The sequence below is a fragment of the Oncorhynchus kisutch genome, linkage group LG15, assembly GCF_002021735.2.
Source record: "Oncorhynchus kisutch isolate 150728-3 linkage group LG15, Okis_V2, whole genome shotgun sequence".
Lineage (NCBI taxonomy): Eukaryota > Metazoa > Chordata > Actinopteri > Salmoniformes > Salmonidae > Oncorhynchus > Oncorhynchus kisutch.
In genome coordinates, this window is record NC_034188.2 from 30,430,787 (window position 1) to 30,445,913 (window position 15,127).

Sequence of the window (15,127 nt, forward strand, 5' to 3'; positions counted from 1 at the left end):
TCTTATACTAGATCTAATGTATTATATTCTCCTACATTTATTTCACATTTCCACAAACTTCAAAGTGTTCCCTTTCAAATGGTATCAATAATATGCATATCCTTGCTTCAGGTCCTGAGCTACAGGCAGTTAGATGTGTGCATGTCATTTTAGATGAAAATTTGAAAAAAATGGGCAGTGTTTAGAGCGATGGGCTCCATCAAGCATGACCAAGTCTTCTTGGAGACACGAATGGATACTTTCAAGGACAAAATGTTAACCATCTTTGTTTAAATTTAGAATTATGTATAAACAGAAATACAGGGACGTCTGAACGTCTCCTCATTCCACTGACGCATAAAGGACAAGTCATAGCCCATAGAAATGATGAAAGATACGAATACAGGAAAACTACTATGAAGTGTTTTGAAGAGTTGTTACCCCTTTTAAATATTTAAACGATATGGTATCACTGTATGTGGACAGTACCTGTCGTGAGTGGGGCCCGCGGGGCTTTCGGAGGACCAGCAGCAGGATCTCAGGCAACAGGCTGAGCAGGATGAGCAGGATGATGATCAGCCAGGCTGACACAGAGCTCAGCATATTAGCAAACACAAAGTAGAGACGCTGCTGCCGAAGGAAAGGCCTGACGGGAGGGAGAGGGTTTACAACATTCACATAGGTTAGCCCAAGGTCAGTCCAAATTCAGTCACATGGTGCTACATGGCGTGCTGGCTTTTGCTCCAGCCCATCACTAACCTCCAAAAATATATTGGCCGACCAAGAGCCATCTGTTCTTTCGACCAATCGATTGGTCTCAATTTCAAAACGTGTATGTTTCCATATATAGACACATCCTATGTGTTTTAATCAAATCAACTATATGCACTGAGCTTGTCTGAAGCTTTAAGAGCACTGATGAAATAATTAAGAAACGACTAGAGGGAGTCCGACTGATTGATTTGATTGTGCTGCGCCTGCCTCACTCGCTGCGCTGTCACCAAACAAATAAAGAGTGACTGACTAGCACCCATTGTCTCACTCTCCTCCCTGCTACAGCGACCACCACAGAACATCAAAAGATGTTTATGGTGCTGTCTGTGTTGCTGAAGCTGCAACAATTAAAGCCATTTCTGACTGAAAAGTTGTTATCGAAGTCCTTAATTTGTTTAGGAAAAACATTCCCTATTCGCTTTGCCTCAACCCTTGCTCTTGTTACGTCACACGTATGCACCACATGCACATGACCAATAGGGCCTGACCTACAACATATCATAATCACGTCAATAAATTGGTTAGAAACTCTGAACAAAGTCACAGCAAAAAAAGTGACAAATTCGAAACAGGGGGAATGTTTACTGGTTGCTCAGGAGGTAAAGGGGAAGTCAGATTAGTAGAATAAATTTGTCTACAAAATACTGAAGATCAAGAAAAATAAGGTAAGGAGCAAATGCTGCATGCATATTATGTGTGCCAAACAGATGGTGCTACATTACAATAACTTTTTCTGACAGTTTGGAACAATGTAAACAACAAATTATAAACGAGTCGGTTGAAAAACAAATTCGTAAAGCCTTTATTACAGCAAAGACTAAAAACAGATACATTCATTTAGGCCGATTTATTGTTTACGTTGATTATGCATGTCACTTTATTTTAAAACTAAAATGATTGATTGCATTTCAAATCATGAATGACTTGAATGCTGTGATGACAACGAATAAACGATTGATACAGTAGCCTATATACAGTGCATTCGGAAAGTATTCTGACCCCTTGACTTTCTCCACATTGTTAGGTTACAGCCTTATTCTAAAATTGATTAAATCGTTTTTCCCCCTCATCAATCTACACACAACAACCCATAATGACGAAGCAAAAACAAGTGTTTAGAAATGTTTACTAATATATATAAAATAAATATGAATATATATACACATTTATTTTTATGAAATATCACATTTACTTAAGTATCCAGACCCTTTACTCAGTACTTTGTTGAAACACCTTTGGCAGCGATTACAGCCTCGAGTCTTCTTGGGTTCTACGGGCTCTGGCTGGGACATTCAAGAACATTGAGACTTGTCCCGAAGCCACTCCTGCATTGTCTTGGCTGTGTGCTTAGGGTCTTTCTCCTGTTGGAAGGTGAAGCTTCGCACCAGTCTGAGGACACAATCCTGTCTCGGAGCTCTACGGACAATTCCTTAAACCTCATGGCTTGGTTTTTGCTCTGACATGCACTGTCAACTGTGGTACCTTATATAGACAGGTGTGGGCCTTTCCAAATCATGTCTAATCAATTGAATTGACCTCAAATGGACTCCAATCAAGTTGTAGAAACATCAAGGATGATCAATAGAAACAGGATGCACCTGAGCTCAATTTCGAGTCTCAAAGCAAATGGTCTAAATACTTATGTAAGTAAGGCATCTCTTTTTTTGCAAATCTCTCTAAAAACATGTTTTTGCTTTGTCATTATGGGTTATTGTGTGTAGATTGCTGAGGAAATATACTTGAAAAAAGTCAAGTTTAGATTAAAGCTGTAACGTAAAATGTGGAAAATGTCAAGGGGTCTGAAAACTTTCAGAAGGCACTAAGTATTGAAATATAGGCCTAAGTAAGTTACGGTATTGACTAAATAGGATTCGCTCTTAGGCCTACAGCTGGGTGGTGTTTATGCAAGGCTGCTATACTAAGACCACTAATGACAATGACATTACTTAATATAACAATGATAATAACAACAATAACGACGAGATCAAGGAAGGTTACTATTATTATTTTCAATATACAAATTCGGACAATTTGGAACAGTTAAACGCAAAGCTGTCATCAAGGCAAAGGGTGGCCATTTGAAGAACCTCAACGATGAAATAAATATTTTGGATTTTTTAAACACTTTTTTGGTTACTAAATTATTCCACGTGTGTTATTTCATAGTTTATGTCCTCACTATTATTCTACAATGTAGAAAATTGTAAAAATAAAGCAAAATGAGTAGGTGTTCTAAAACTTTTAACCGGTAGTGTATGTGGGTGATGTATAAAGCCAGGCACATTTAACAGTTAGGCTATTGATTATAGACCTAATTAAGTTGTGGTTTCTGCTCTCCTCACTTTTTAGACAATTAAGGTGAATGCTGTTTCCTCATCTCCTAACGCCACTGCTGCTTCCGCCACATTGTTCTCAACACCAACATCTGTGTTACACCATTGTTTTTAAATATAACCACATACAATTTCAGTAGCACGTCTTAGAATGGACTGTGCCATCCCCGCAATGGATCAGTCCACTCGGCGCGAATCAGACAGCTGTCTTGTACACCATGCTGATCATTTTTATTTTTTGCGACTGCTCGACTAAAGAAATCTCAGACGACCAACAGCCTATCGACCAGTCGACTAAATGGGGTCAGCCCTAATTGAAGTACGCACCAGAAAATCCAGTACTCACCATATGATCCCACCCCAGAAGAAGCTGAAGAACATGTAGAAGGCCAGCGAGCCCCAGATGACAAAGTGATTGATCCACGTCCAATGGCGAGTGTCCATAGCCAGCTAGAACCACAAAGAGAAGACAAGTGTTATCATTGGTCTAAAAATGTACTTCAAATAACACAATTGAGTTATAACATGCTTTACCTTCAGCGTCACAGTGAAAACGAGGACAGTAAAAACAATCGTTCCGTACGACCAATTCCCAAACACCTGGCCATTATCCTGCAGGGCGGGGTTACTAAAGAGAAAGCGGACCCCGAAGAAGAATAAGAGGCCCTGGTAGACCCCCAGTAGTGTCCAGTACAGGAAGGGCCCCCAACCCAACATGGCATTCTTTGCTACGTCCCTAAGGAGAGAGGGAGAAAAGAGGGAAGGAAGGGAGGATGGGGAGACCGTAAGAATACAAAGACTTTTAAACCACTTACCTGGCTAGTCATAATCACACGAGAAGCCTGTGCATTCTCTACGTAGATGCAGAATGAATAGTTTAGTTCCCGGTCCTACCTGTAGAGGGCGGCGTTGTCCATCAGGACCTCCATACAGATGTGCTGCTCCAAGAGGCTGTTGGCCAGGATAGGCATTGAGGTGAAACAGATGTTGTACATCGTCAGATAGGCTGCGTCGTAGAGAGGCTGGGGAGGACGGGAGGGAGGGGGAAGGGAGTGGGGGGATTGGGAACCAAGGGGTTAATTACACGGAGAGGAGAGCGCACACACACTAGCTACACAGCAAGAGGGCTCTATAGCCTCAAGCCCGTTGCCGTGTGGCCACATGCAACAACCCATCCTTTATATATATATATATATATAGTGAAAATGTGGATCACCTCCTGCTAGAGTTAAACATGTGCCAAATTAATAAATCATTTGGCACATTGGCTAATACGGCCAAGAATTACTTGGTGTATCCAAGGCAATGTACTAGTTACACTGTATATAATGTGAATTTCATATGTATATACTATTTTAGTCAATGCGCGTCTTAATATTTAAACATTTCTTAATTCCATTCTTTTACTTTTAGATGTGTGAGTATTATTGTGAATTGTTAGATACTACTGCACTGTTGGAGCTAGGAACACAAGCATTTCGCTACACCTGTAATAAGATCGGCTAAATATGTGTATGTGACCAATACAATTTGATATGTACTATATATTTATATATATATCATACTGCAGCCACTCCAGGAGATCGAGGAGAGGGGGGGGTGGGGGTCATTCCAACCAGAGGGGAAGAGTATGGGCGTAGACTGGAGAAGGTGCTGCGGTTCAATGGGATACTCTGCCGTTTCATGTTTAGAGCATCTTTGAACTTCAGAGAGGGGGAGCCCCAGCAGGGCCCAGACCAATACTCACTTGCTGGGAGTATCCACAGAAAAACTGGTACAAGAACTGAGGTAAGATGAAGCAGAGGTTCTGTAAACAAGAGTGTGGGAGAAAGAGCCCGAGGTTAGGCAATGGACATCAAAAGGCAACTGACATCAATGGAGGGAGCTGAATGGAGGACGGCTCATAAGTGGCTGGAATGGAGTGTAACGGAGCGGATGGAATGATATCAAACACATGAAAACCGTGTGTTTGATACTATTCCCTTGACTCCATTCTGGTCATTTTTATGAGCCGTCCTCTCCTCAGCAGCCTCCACTGACAGATTTGACCTTTGGTGAAGAGCTTTGGTGTCCAGGTGTCAGCTAAATCACATGAGCTTGATCACAGTCCTTTATCAACATCAGAAGACTTGGCTGTGTACAGATGTAGTCGGAAATTTACATACACTTAGGTTGGAGTCATTAAAACTTGTTTTTCAACCACTCCACAAATTTCTTGTTAACAAACTAAAGTTATGGCAAGTCGGTTAGGACATCTACTTTGTGCCTGACACAAGTTAGTTTTCCAACAATTGTTTATAGACAGATTATTTCACTGTATCACAATTCCAGTGGGTCAGAGGTTTACATATACTAAGCTGACTGCGCCAAAGCTTGGAAAATTCCAGAAAATGATATCATGGCTTTAGAAGCTTCTGATAGACTAATTGACATCATTTTAGTCAATTGGAGGTGTACCTGTGGATGTATTTCAAGGCCTACCTTCAAACTCACTGCCTCTTTGCTTAACATTATGGGAAAATCAGAAGAAATCAGCCAAGACCTCAGATAAAACATTGTAGACCTCAACAAGTCTGGTTCATCCTTGGGAGCAATTTCCAAATTCCTGAAGGTTCATCTGTACAAACAATAGTACGCAAGTATAAACACCGTGGGACCACGCAGCCGTCATACCGCTCAGGAAGGAGACGCGTTCTGTCTCTTAGAGATGAACGTACTTGGTGCGAAAAGTGCAAATCAATCCCAGAACAGAAAAGGACCTTGAAGGTGCTGGAGAAAACAGGTACAAAAGTATCTATATCCACAGTAAAACGAGTCCTATATCGACATAACCTGAAAGGCCGCTCAGCAAGGAAGAAGCCACTGCTCCAAAACCTCCATAAAAAAGCCAGACTACAGTTTGCAACTGCACATGGGGACAAAGATTGTACTTTTTGTAGATATGTCCTCTGGTCTGATGAAACAAAAATATAACTGTTTGGCCATAATGACCATTGTTATGTTTGGAGGAAAAAGGGGAAGGTTTGCAAGCCAAAGAACACCATCCCAACTGTGAAGCACAGAGGTGGCAGCTTCATGTTGTGGGGGTGCTTTGCTGCAGGAGGGACTGGTACACTTCACAAAATAGATGGCATCATGAGGATGGAAAATTATGTGGATATATTGAAGCAACATCTCAAGAAATCAGTCAGGAAGGTAAAGCTTGGTCGCAAATGGGTCTTCCAAATGGACAATGACCCCAAGCATACTTCCAAAGTTGTGGCAAAATGGCTTAAGGACAACAAAGTCAAGGTATTGGAGTGGCCATCACAAAGCCCTGAAATCCATTCTATAGAACATGTGAGGGCAGAACTGAAAAAGTGCGTGCGAGCAAGGAGGCCTACAAACCTGACTCAGTTACAACAGCTCTGTCAGGAGGAATGGGCCAAAATTCACCCAACTTATTGTGGGAAGCTTGTGGAAGGCTACCTGAAATATTTGACCCAAGTTAAACAATTTAAAAGGCAATGCTACCAAATACTAATTGAGTGTATGTAAACTTCTGACCCACTGGGAATGCGATGAAAGAAATAAAAGCTGAAATAAAATCACTCTACTATTATTCTGACATTTCACATTCTTTAAATAAAGTGGTGATCCTATCTGACCTAAGACAGGGAATTTATACTAGGATTAAATGTCAGGAATTGTGAAAAACGGAGTAAAATGTATTGTACACCTCACTCCCGCATATCTACTGCTCTTTGGTTGGCAGCAACACAGGCTTCCGTGTTACAGCTCCAAACCATGCCCTCATCATGATCCTCAGTAATCAGCAGAGTACTGTTATGGCGCTCAAATATCGGTGCTGCCCCCTACCTTGTAGAAGAAGTATTGCACCAGGTGGGCAATACGAACGTAGTAGAGGTGCCCGTGTCCCAGTAACAGTTTTTTCAGGTGCTTGAGCTTAGGGATGGCATAGTCACTGTTCCTCACTGCCTGGCGACCCTCCCTACCCTTTATACCTTAGACAGGGAGGACGAGGGAAAATATTACAATGTAATATGGGATGTTACATAGAAAAGGCACTGCCTAATGCCTTTGGTGGTCTACCGAGGTCCTGAGTCTTACCGATGCCAACGTGTGCCTCCAGGATCATACTGACATCGTTGGCCCCATCTCCGATGGAGAGGGTGATGGGGCTGCCTTTACAGTTCTTCACCATCTTTACTATCTATAGGAGAGAGAGCGGAAAAGGAATGACAGAGTTTGAATTAAATCCCACTCGGTTCTGCATTCAAAACTAAAATGCACAGTTCACAGATGCAGATATTTGTCATATTATTACCAGGTGTAATGTGTTGAATTACAGAGTGGTTTTTGAGGACGTGATAACCTTTGCGTGAGACCTTAACTGTCACACTGGTTAGCCTTTAACTACAATAGCCATATGCAGTTAATCTACTTGATCTAACAGCAAGCGCCTATGACGTCACTCACCTGGGCCTTCTGTAGGGGAGCCATGCGGCAGCACAGCACAGTGGTACAGTTCTGACAGATTTGGAGGAAGAGACTCTTGTAGCAGCTGGAGTTGGAGTCAGGAGAAGAGTTAAGCACCAAGGACAGAGTGGCTCCGTCTATGATGAAGCCGTAGTCCTGGTTCGCTGAAGACCAGCTCCTGGGAGGGACAGAGAATGCAGAGACGGGTTTAGATTTGACCCAAGAACACGAACTAGAGCAAAACCAGACCGCAAATCCAGTCCAGGTACACAGCTGTGTTCACGTCATCAATTAGAATTCTGGGAGAGGAGTAGGTCTGACCTTCGCATTCAAAACATCATTTACTACCAATTGTTATCAATTGACAACTAGCAGGAGTGGCAACAAACTCCTTTCAACCTCCAACCCTGGACTCAGTACTGACCTGGTGACCCCAGCCTTGATCGGCGGGGCGTCCTGTACTGCCCTCTTGTGGTAGTCTAGCAGCAGCTCGTGCAGGCGCTCCTCTCTCTTCCTCCCCAGGTCCACCAGGGTTCGCACCGTCAGCTCCAGCAGCTCTGTGCTCCTCTGGAACAGCCGGCAGGCGTAGCACGTGGACTTGGCCGTCTCCATCTTGTCCCCCGTCAGCACCCACACCTTCATGCCTGCTCCCTGCAGGGCCTCCATGGTCTCGGCTGCCTCCTCCTGCAACCTGGCGTAAGAGTGATGAGGAAGTAAGACAAACCGTGTGTGTGTGTGTGTGTGAGACAGTCGGTGTGTGTGTGTGTGTGTGTGTGAGACAGTCGGTGTGTGTGTGTGTGTGTGTGTGTGAGACAGTCGGTGTGTGTGTGTGTGTGTGTGTGTGAGACAGTCGGTGTGTGTGTGTGTGTGTGTGTGAGACAGTCGGTGTGTGTGTGTGTGTGTGTGTGAGACAGTCGGTGTGTGTGTGTGTGTGTGAGACAGTCGGTGTGTGTGTGTGTGTGTGAGACAGTCGGTGTGTGTGTGTGTGTGTGTGTGACAGTCGGTGTGTGTGTGTGTGTGAGACAGTCGGTGTGTGTGTGTGTGTGTGTGTGTGAGACAGTCGGTGTGTGTGTGTGTGTGTGTGTGTGAGACAGTCGGTGTGTGTGTGTGTGTGTGTGTGTGTGTGAGACAGTCGGTGTGTGTGTGTGTGTGTGTGAGACAGTCGGTGTGTGTGTGTGTGTGAGACAGTCGGTGAAGCAGTAACCGAAGTGGTGGATCAGACAGTGAGGAGACAGGATGTTCTGGTGCTCACCTCTAAGAGAGGCTTTCATTTACAATATTAACAGGTACAGGACTAATTGGCCAATAAACTTTGTACAGAAAACAGGACGTTGACAAAGACTTGAATAAATCAAACCCACAAATGCTGACGCTCCAGATACTCAACTAGTCTAAAGAAGGTCAGTTTCATTGCTTCTTTAAATCAGGACAACAGTTTCAGCTGTGTTAACATAATTTCAAAAGTGTTTTCTAATGATCAATTAGCCTTTTAAAATGATAAACTTGGATTAGCTAACACAACGTGGCATTGGAATACAGGAGTGATGGTTGCTGATAATGGGCCTCTGTACGCCTATGTAGATATTCCATCAAAAATCTGCCGTTTCAAGCTACATTAGTAATTTACAACATTAACAATGTCTACACTTTATTTCGGATCAATTTGATGTTATTTTAAAATGGACCAAAAAAAAAAAGTGCTTTTCTTTCAAAAATAAAGGACATTCTAATTAACCCCAAACTTTTGAACAGTACTGTTTATCCCAAACAGTTTTACATAAACACACACACTTCAATAACTTGTGCCATAACTTCTACTTTAAGTCACAATACACATTCATGAAATAATTCACCCCTGCGATGATTAATGACTCTGGTTATTCCACTCATCCAATCAATTCCTCGATGAGATGTAGACTAATTTGCCTCCTGCGTAATGCACACAGGCACTTCAACAAGGAAACAGCGCGGCACTTCAGACAGAGGTAGGTTACATGATATGATTATACTCTACCAATACTTTGATCGTTGTCTCATAATATATTTCACATTGCTAGAGCATGTACTTTTAAATGGGCAGCTTTATACATGGTAGAAAAGTTGGTAACAAGTTACTAAAACAATGTAACTGGCGTGCGCAATAAAACACTCAACTTATGTCAAAACGGAATGCGCTACTCAATCCTACATTTCCTACATTCTCTTTGGTTTCAGGACTCTTGACTTTACATTGAAGAAATACAATTGAGAGTCTTTCTTCAACCAATCATTTGTTTCAGTGTCATGCGCTCCATGACAGTCGGGTGGGCGCATGCGCCTGTATGACAGCTCATATTGTAGAAAAAATATACCGCACACGCAGGGTTTTCACCTCAACACATTATGGCTTCACTTCTAAAGGCTGTGCCCCCAATTGGCCTCCTATTCAGTCCACTACTTTAGACCAGAGCCCTTGGGGTTAGTGCACTATGAGTAATAGGGTGCCATTTGGAAGCAGAATGAGTTAACCCTGACGTGACCGTGTCCGCCCACCTGTCCTCCACAGCGGTAGCTCCGATCAGGCTCATCCCGGTCTCCACCTGGTTGTACACAGCCATGAGTTTCTCCTCTCGGTCCTGCAGGGCCAGCTTGGCTTCCCTCAGCCCCGTGTCTGCCTGGTCATACTCCTCCCTGCTCAGCAGCTTGTAGGCCACACACAGCGTCCGGTAGCCCTCCTGACGCGTAGCACAAACACACATAGTACGTTAACACACACACTCGCCATTGATAAAGTGATTTCTGAACGTGAGAATACATTTTCAATGTGCCTATTGCAAATAAACGGGAACATGAACCTGATATGAACACAAAACGGCAGCCTCCCTGGGTACTGTGAGACATAAGCGTGCGGACATACACAGACTATTGACATTGTATGAACACAAGTTAGTGAAACAGATGGGGTGGCTGTGACCCACCGTAGCGTTGCGTTCCACGTGCATGCGTATCTTGTCCACCTCCTCCTGCCTGACACGGGGGAAGATAGAAGAGTCGGCCCCCTTACAGAACAGCATGGTGTCCCCTGAGCAACCAACACAGCCAGGCAGGTTAGGGGCAGGAGTCAACACAGGGCAGAGACAAGGAAGCGACGTGGGAGGTAATTGCAGCCTTACCTGATTTGGTTCGGACTATCACACTCATACGCCTTCGCACCGGGTCAAAGTTCAACACGTGAAGCAGTTCGTACCTGCAAGTTCAGAGGCCAATGTGAAGCCAACAAATGAGAACTTTCTATATGACAAAAAAAGACTAGTAAAACTCACGTATTTAACAACTTGTCATACGATGACTTACGTTTCAACATCGTTGTTTCTGTTCATCACTCTCATGTTCTTACTCTCCATACCAAGGAATTTGAAACCGTACCTGTAGATGGCGACAAAGTGAGACGTTCTGATTCAACAAACCAAGTCACCTTATAAAAGTTGATTGCCTTATTTGATGGATTGACTAATTCATAAAAGTTGATTTGATTGCTCAGGCCCTGCCCCTTACTTCATGGCTCCCTTGACCAGTGCCACCTCGTCGGGTGAGGAGGCAATGAAGCCGCCGAGGTCAGCAGGCCCGACCGTCTCTCCATCCAGCCCCATGACGCCATCCACCTGGTCCTCTACACAGTCTGCTACTCCATCCCCCTGACCCGTAGCCTCCTTCACCTGCACCGTGTGGCACAGACACAGAGCCCGCAGGAACAGCTCCTCCTTCTCCTGAAAAACACAGACATACTTACCAGGGGTGTGTTCATTAAGAACCAATTGCAAACAGGCTGAAACAGGGATGGACCTCCCTTAACTTTTCGCAGTTGCAAAACGTTTTTCAATGAATATAATAAATAGTACACCACTGGTAATTACAATAATAACACCGGTAGCAGACAGTACAAACTGCCGGACCCATTAAATCACACTGGTTCTGGAACAGGTTGGGTAGCATCCACAACGTGTTATCAGGCCAGAGTACACACGTGTGGCGCTTGTTATCATGTCAACACGGCGTGTTCTCCGTGGTTCCACCAGCACTCTGGGCCATCTGATACGCGTACATGTTGGCCTGCCTGACTGGAATAACTGAGGGTGCAGACAACCAGTTCGTGACAGTCACCCACCCTGCCAGCCTTCTGCTGCAGAATGTTCCCGGGTCCATCTGTGACACAGAAGCCGTCCAGCTCGGTGCCTGAGTCGGCGTACTTGTACTGGAAGCCGTCGATGCAGCACTCGATGAACTCCATGTTGTTCTGAGTCAGCGTGCCCGTCTTGTCCGTGAACACGTACTCCACCTAGGGGAGACAAGGTGAAACTGCAGGGTCAGACTAATACCTGGCTCACACTACTGAGCCATGACGGTGGAACCATGCTGGAATAGAAGACATCTTAGCCAGCACAGTACGACTCACTACAGTACGGGTCTGGCCCTGTAGTGAGAATCAAGCATGAGACTCTCTTCCAGGGTCGTAAAAAAACAAACACTTGCTGCAATTAATGGCTGCGAACAATAACAATGGGCAATTAATCCCTGACAGTTACACCGCGTAAATCTAGTTTAACGAATCACCACCTTTAATTGAAGTAATCATCTGGCAAGCCGAACGTGACTGATCTACGACGCCACTGTTTGGCGGTTCAGTAAAAAGACGTCGGGAAGGCAGTCAGTCAAGTCCTATCAGGCACAGTTAGACCATTTCATATTGTGAAATTTGAGGTGTTGCTCATTTGGGTTTAGGGTCATCTCATGCCACCAAAGACAGAGGCTAAGAGCAAAGAAGCCCTGGACCACTATAGCAGCATTTACACCGGCAACAATTCTGATCTTTTGCTCAATTATTGGCAAGAAAATGAAATCAGATTGGTTAAAAGACCAGATTTCCCCCCCCCTGACTAATTGGTCTTTTAACCAATCTGATTATATTTTCTTGCCAATAATTGGGCAAAAGATCAGAATTGTGCTGCCTGTGTAAACGTAGCCCATCAACACCTACGGCCTTGTTTGTACCTCTTCCCCTTGAGGTAATCACTGATCTAACATGACTGGGTAACTGATACATTACAGTACATTACATAGGATGCCTTTTCAAAGTATTCATACAGGGTGGATATCTGGCCAAATGTATGTAACACTTAAGTGGGAGTCTGGCATGTAAACTAGGGTAACCATGACCAAAGACCGCTCCTTCGGGGATGTGGTTATGGTCTTATCAACACATGCTTAACCCCTGACCTGTCCCAGCTCCTCATTGAGGTCGGATGTGTTGACCAGAGCCCCTTCCTGGATCTCGGGGTCAAAGAAGTCCTTGTCCCAGGAGATGAAGAAGGAGCCCAGGAACTTCTGCATCTCCACCGTCACGTACATGGACACGGGGATGATGAAGTTGAACAGAACCATGAACGACAGGAAGTCAGTAAACATCTTCAGGTACTGGGGGGAGAGAGGGAACACATGGAACCTTGGGTTAAAACACTTCCACAGACCTTTGAGAAAAAAACAGGCTCACACTTAATGCTGTGCTGAATGCCATTGGTGTATTATGACTCTTGGTCAATGAACTAGGCTCATAAGGTGTTAGGTTTAAAACAATTGATATTTGTCACATGTGCCAAATACAACAGTTGTAGACTTTACCGTGAAATGCTTGCTAACAAGCACTTAACCAACAACACGGTTCAATAACTAGAGTTAAGAAAATATTTAAATAAACAAAGTAAAAAATAATAAAGTAACACAAAATGACAATAACGAGCATACAGTGGGGCAAGAAAGTACTTAGTCAGCCACCAATTGTGCAAGTTCTCCCACTTAAAAAGATAAGAGAGGCCTGTAATTTTCATCATAGGTACACTTCAACTATGACAGACAAAATCTGAAAAAAAAATCTGAAAATCACATTGTAGCATTTTTATTGAATTTATTTGCAAATTATGGTGGAAAATAAGTATTTGGTCAATAACAAAAGTTTATCAATACTTTGTTATATACCCTTTGTTGGCAATGACAGAGGTCAAATGTTTTCTGTAAGTCTTCACAAGGCTTTCACACACTGTTGCTGGTATTTTGGCCCATTCCTCCATGCAGATCTCCTCTAGAGCAGTGATGTTTTGGGGCTGTTGCTGGGCAACACGGACTTTCAACTCCCTCCAAAGATTTTCTACGGGGTTGAGATCTGGAGACTGGCTAGGCCACTCCAGGACCTTGAAATGCTTCTTACGAAGCCACTCCTTCGTTGCCCGGGCGGTGTGTTTGGGATCATTGTCATGCTGAAAGACCCAGCCACGTTTCATCTTCAATGCCCTTGCTGATGGAAGGAGGTTTTCACTCAAAATCTCACGACACATGGCCCCATTCATTCTTTCCTTTACACAGATCAGTCGTCCTGGTCCCTTTGCAGAAAAACAGCCCCAAAGCATGATGTTTCCACCCCCATGCTTCACAGTAGGTATGGTGTTCTTAGGATGCAACTCAGCATTCTTTGTCCTCCAAACACGACGAGTTGAGCTTTTGGAGGACAATAAATTGTCTGGGTGGCCATTTGATTAATTGTTCAGCAGTCTTATGGCTTGGGGGTATAAGCTGTTAAGGAGCCTTTTGGACCTAGACGTGGCACTCCAGTACCGCTTGCCGTGCGGTAGCAGAGAGAACAGTCTATGACTTGGGTGACTGGAGTCTTTGACAATTATTTCGGTCTTCCTCTGAAACCTCTTATTTTTGAGGTCCTGGTTGGCAGGGAGCTTGGTCCCAGTGATGTACTGGGCTGTTCGCACTACCCTGTGAAGCGCCTTACGGTCAGATGCCGAGCAGTTGCCATACCAGGCGTTGATGCAACCGGTCAGGAAGCTCTCGATGGTGCAGCTGTAGAACCTTTTGAGGATCTGAGGACCCATGCCAAATCTTTTCAGTCTCCTGAAGGGGAAAAGGTGTTGTCGTGCCCCCTGCTCAACTGTCTTGGTGTGTTTGGACCATGACAGTTTGATGGTGATGTGGACATCAAGGAACTTGAAACTCTCGACCCGCTTCACTGCAGCCCCGTCGATGTTGATGGGGGCCTGTTTGGCCCTCCTTTTCCTGTAGTCCACAATCAGCTCCTTTGTCTTGCTCACACTGAGGTAGAGGATGTTGTCCAGGCACCACACTGCCCCGTCTCTGATCAGGCCTACCAATGTTGTGTCGTCAGCAAACTTAATGATGGTGTTGGAGTCGTGTTTGGCCACGCAGTCGTGGGTGAACAGGGAGTACAAAAAGGGACTAAGCATGCACCCGAGGGGCCACAGTGTTGAGGATCAGCGTGGCAGATGTGTTGTTACCTACCCTTACCACCTGGGGGCGGGCCGTCAGGAAGTCCAGGATCCAGTTGCAGAGGGAGGTGTTTAGTCCCAGTGTCCTTCGCTTAGTGATGAGCTTTGTGGGTACTATGATGTTGAACACTGAGCTGTTGTCAATGAACAGCATTCTCACATAGGTGTTCCTCTTGTCCAGGTGGGAAAGGGCAGTGTGGAGTGTGATTGCATCATCTGTGGATCTGTTGGGGCGGAATG

The 15,127-nt window shown here is 44.4% G+C and overlaps 1 protein-coding gene across 6 annotated transcripts in view; it reads right to left on the reverse strand.

The window, feature by feature from the left end:
- LOC109905141 (phospholipid-transporting ATPase IG) overlaps positions 1–15,127 on the reverse strand; it is a 71,289-nt gene that overhangs the window by 9,431 nt on the left and 46,731 nt on the right. For all 6 annotated transcript variants that reach the window (XR_004203021.1, XM_020502348.2, XM_031790080.1 and 3 more), the window contains exons 12-27: positions 12,819–13,016; positions 11,710–11,880; positions 11,100–11,311; positions 10,899–10,970; positions 10,718–10,791; positions 10,523–10,626; positions 10,098–10,279; positions 7,990–8,256; positions 7,566–7,743; positions 7,197–7,299; positions 6,945–7,090; positions 4,834–4,893; positions 3,981–4,108; positions 3,621–3,822; positions 3,433–3,536; positions 469–625 (exon numbers count right to left, since the gene is read on the reverse strand). Coding sequence is in view for 5 of the 6 variants with exons in the window: in XM_020502348.2 (XP_020357937.1) it covers positions 469–625; positions 3,433–3,536; positions 3,621–3,822; positions 3,981–4,108; positions 4,834–4,893; positions 6,945–7,090; positions 7,197–7,299; positions 7,566–7,743; positions 7,990–8,256; positions 10,098–10,279; positions 10,523–10,626; positions 10,718–10,791; positions 10,899–10,970; positions 11,100–11,311; positions 11,710–11,880; positions 12,819–13,016 (2,358 nt within the window). In the remaining variant the exon portion in view is untranslated. The remainder of the gene's footprint in view (positions 1–468; positions 626–3,432; positions 3,537–3,620; positions 3,823–3,980; positions 4,109–4,833; positions 4,894–6,944; positions 7,091–7,196; positions 7,300–7,565; positions 7,744–7,989; positions 8,257–10,097; positions 10,280–10,522; positions 10,627–10,717; positions 10,792–10,898; positions 10,971–11,099; positions 11,312–11,709; positions 11,881–12,818; positions 13,017–15,127) is intronic.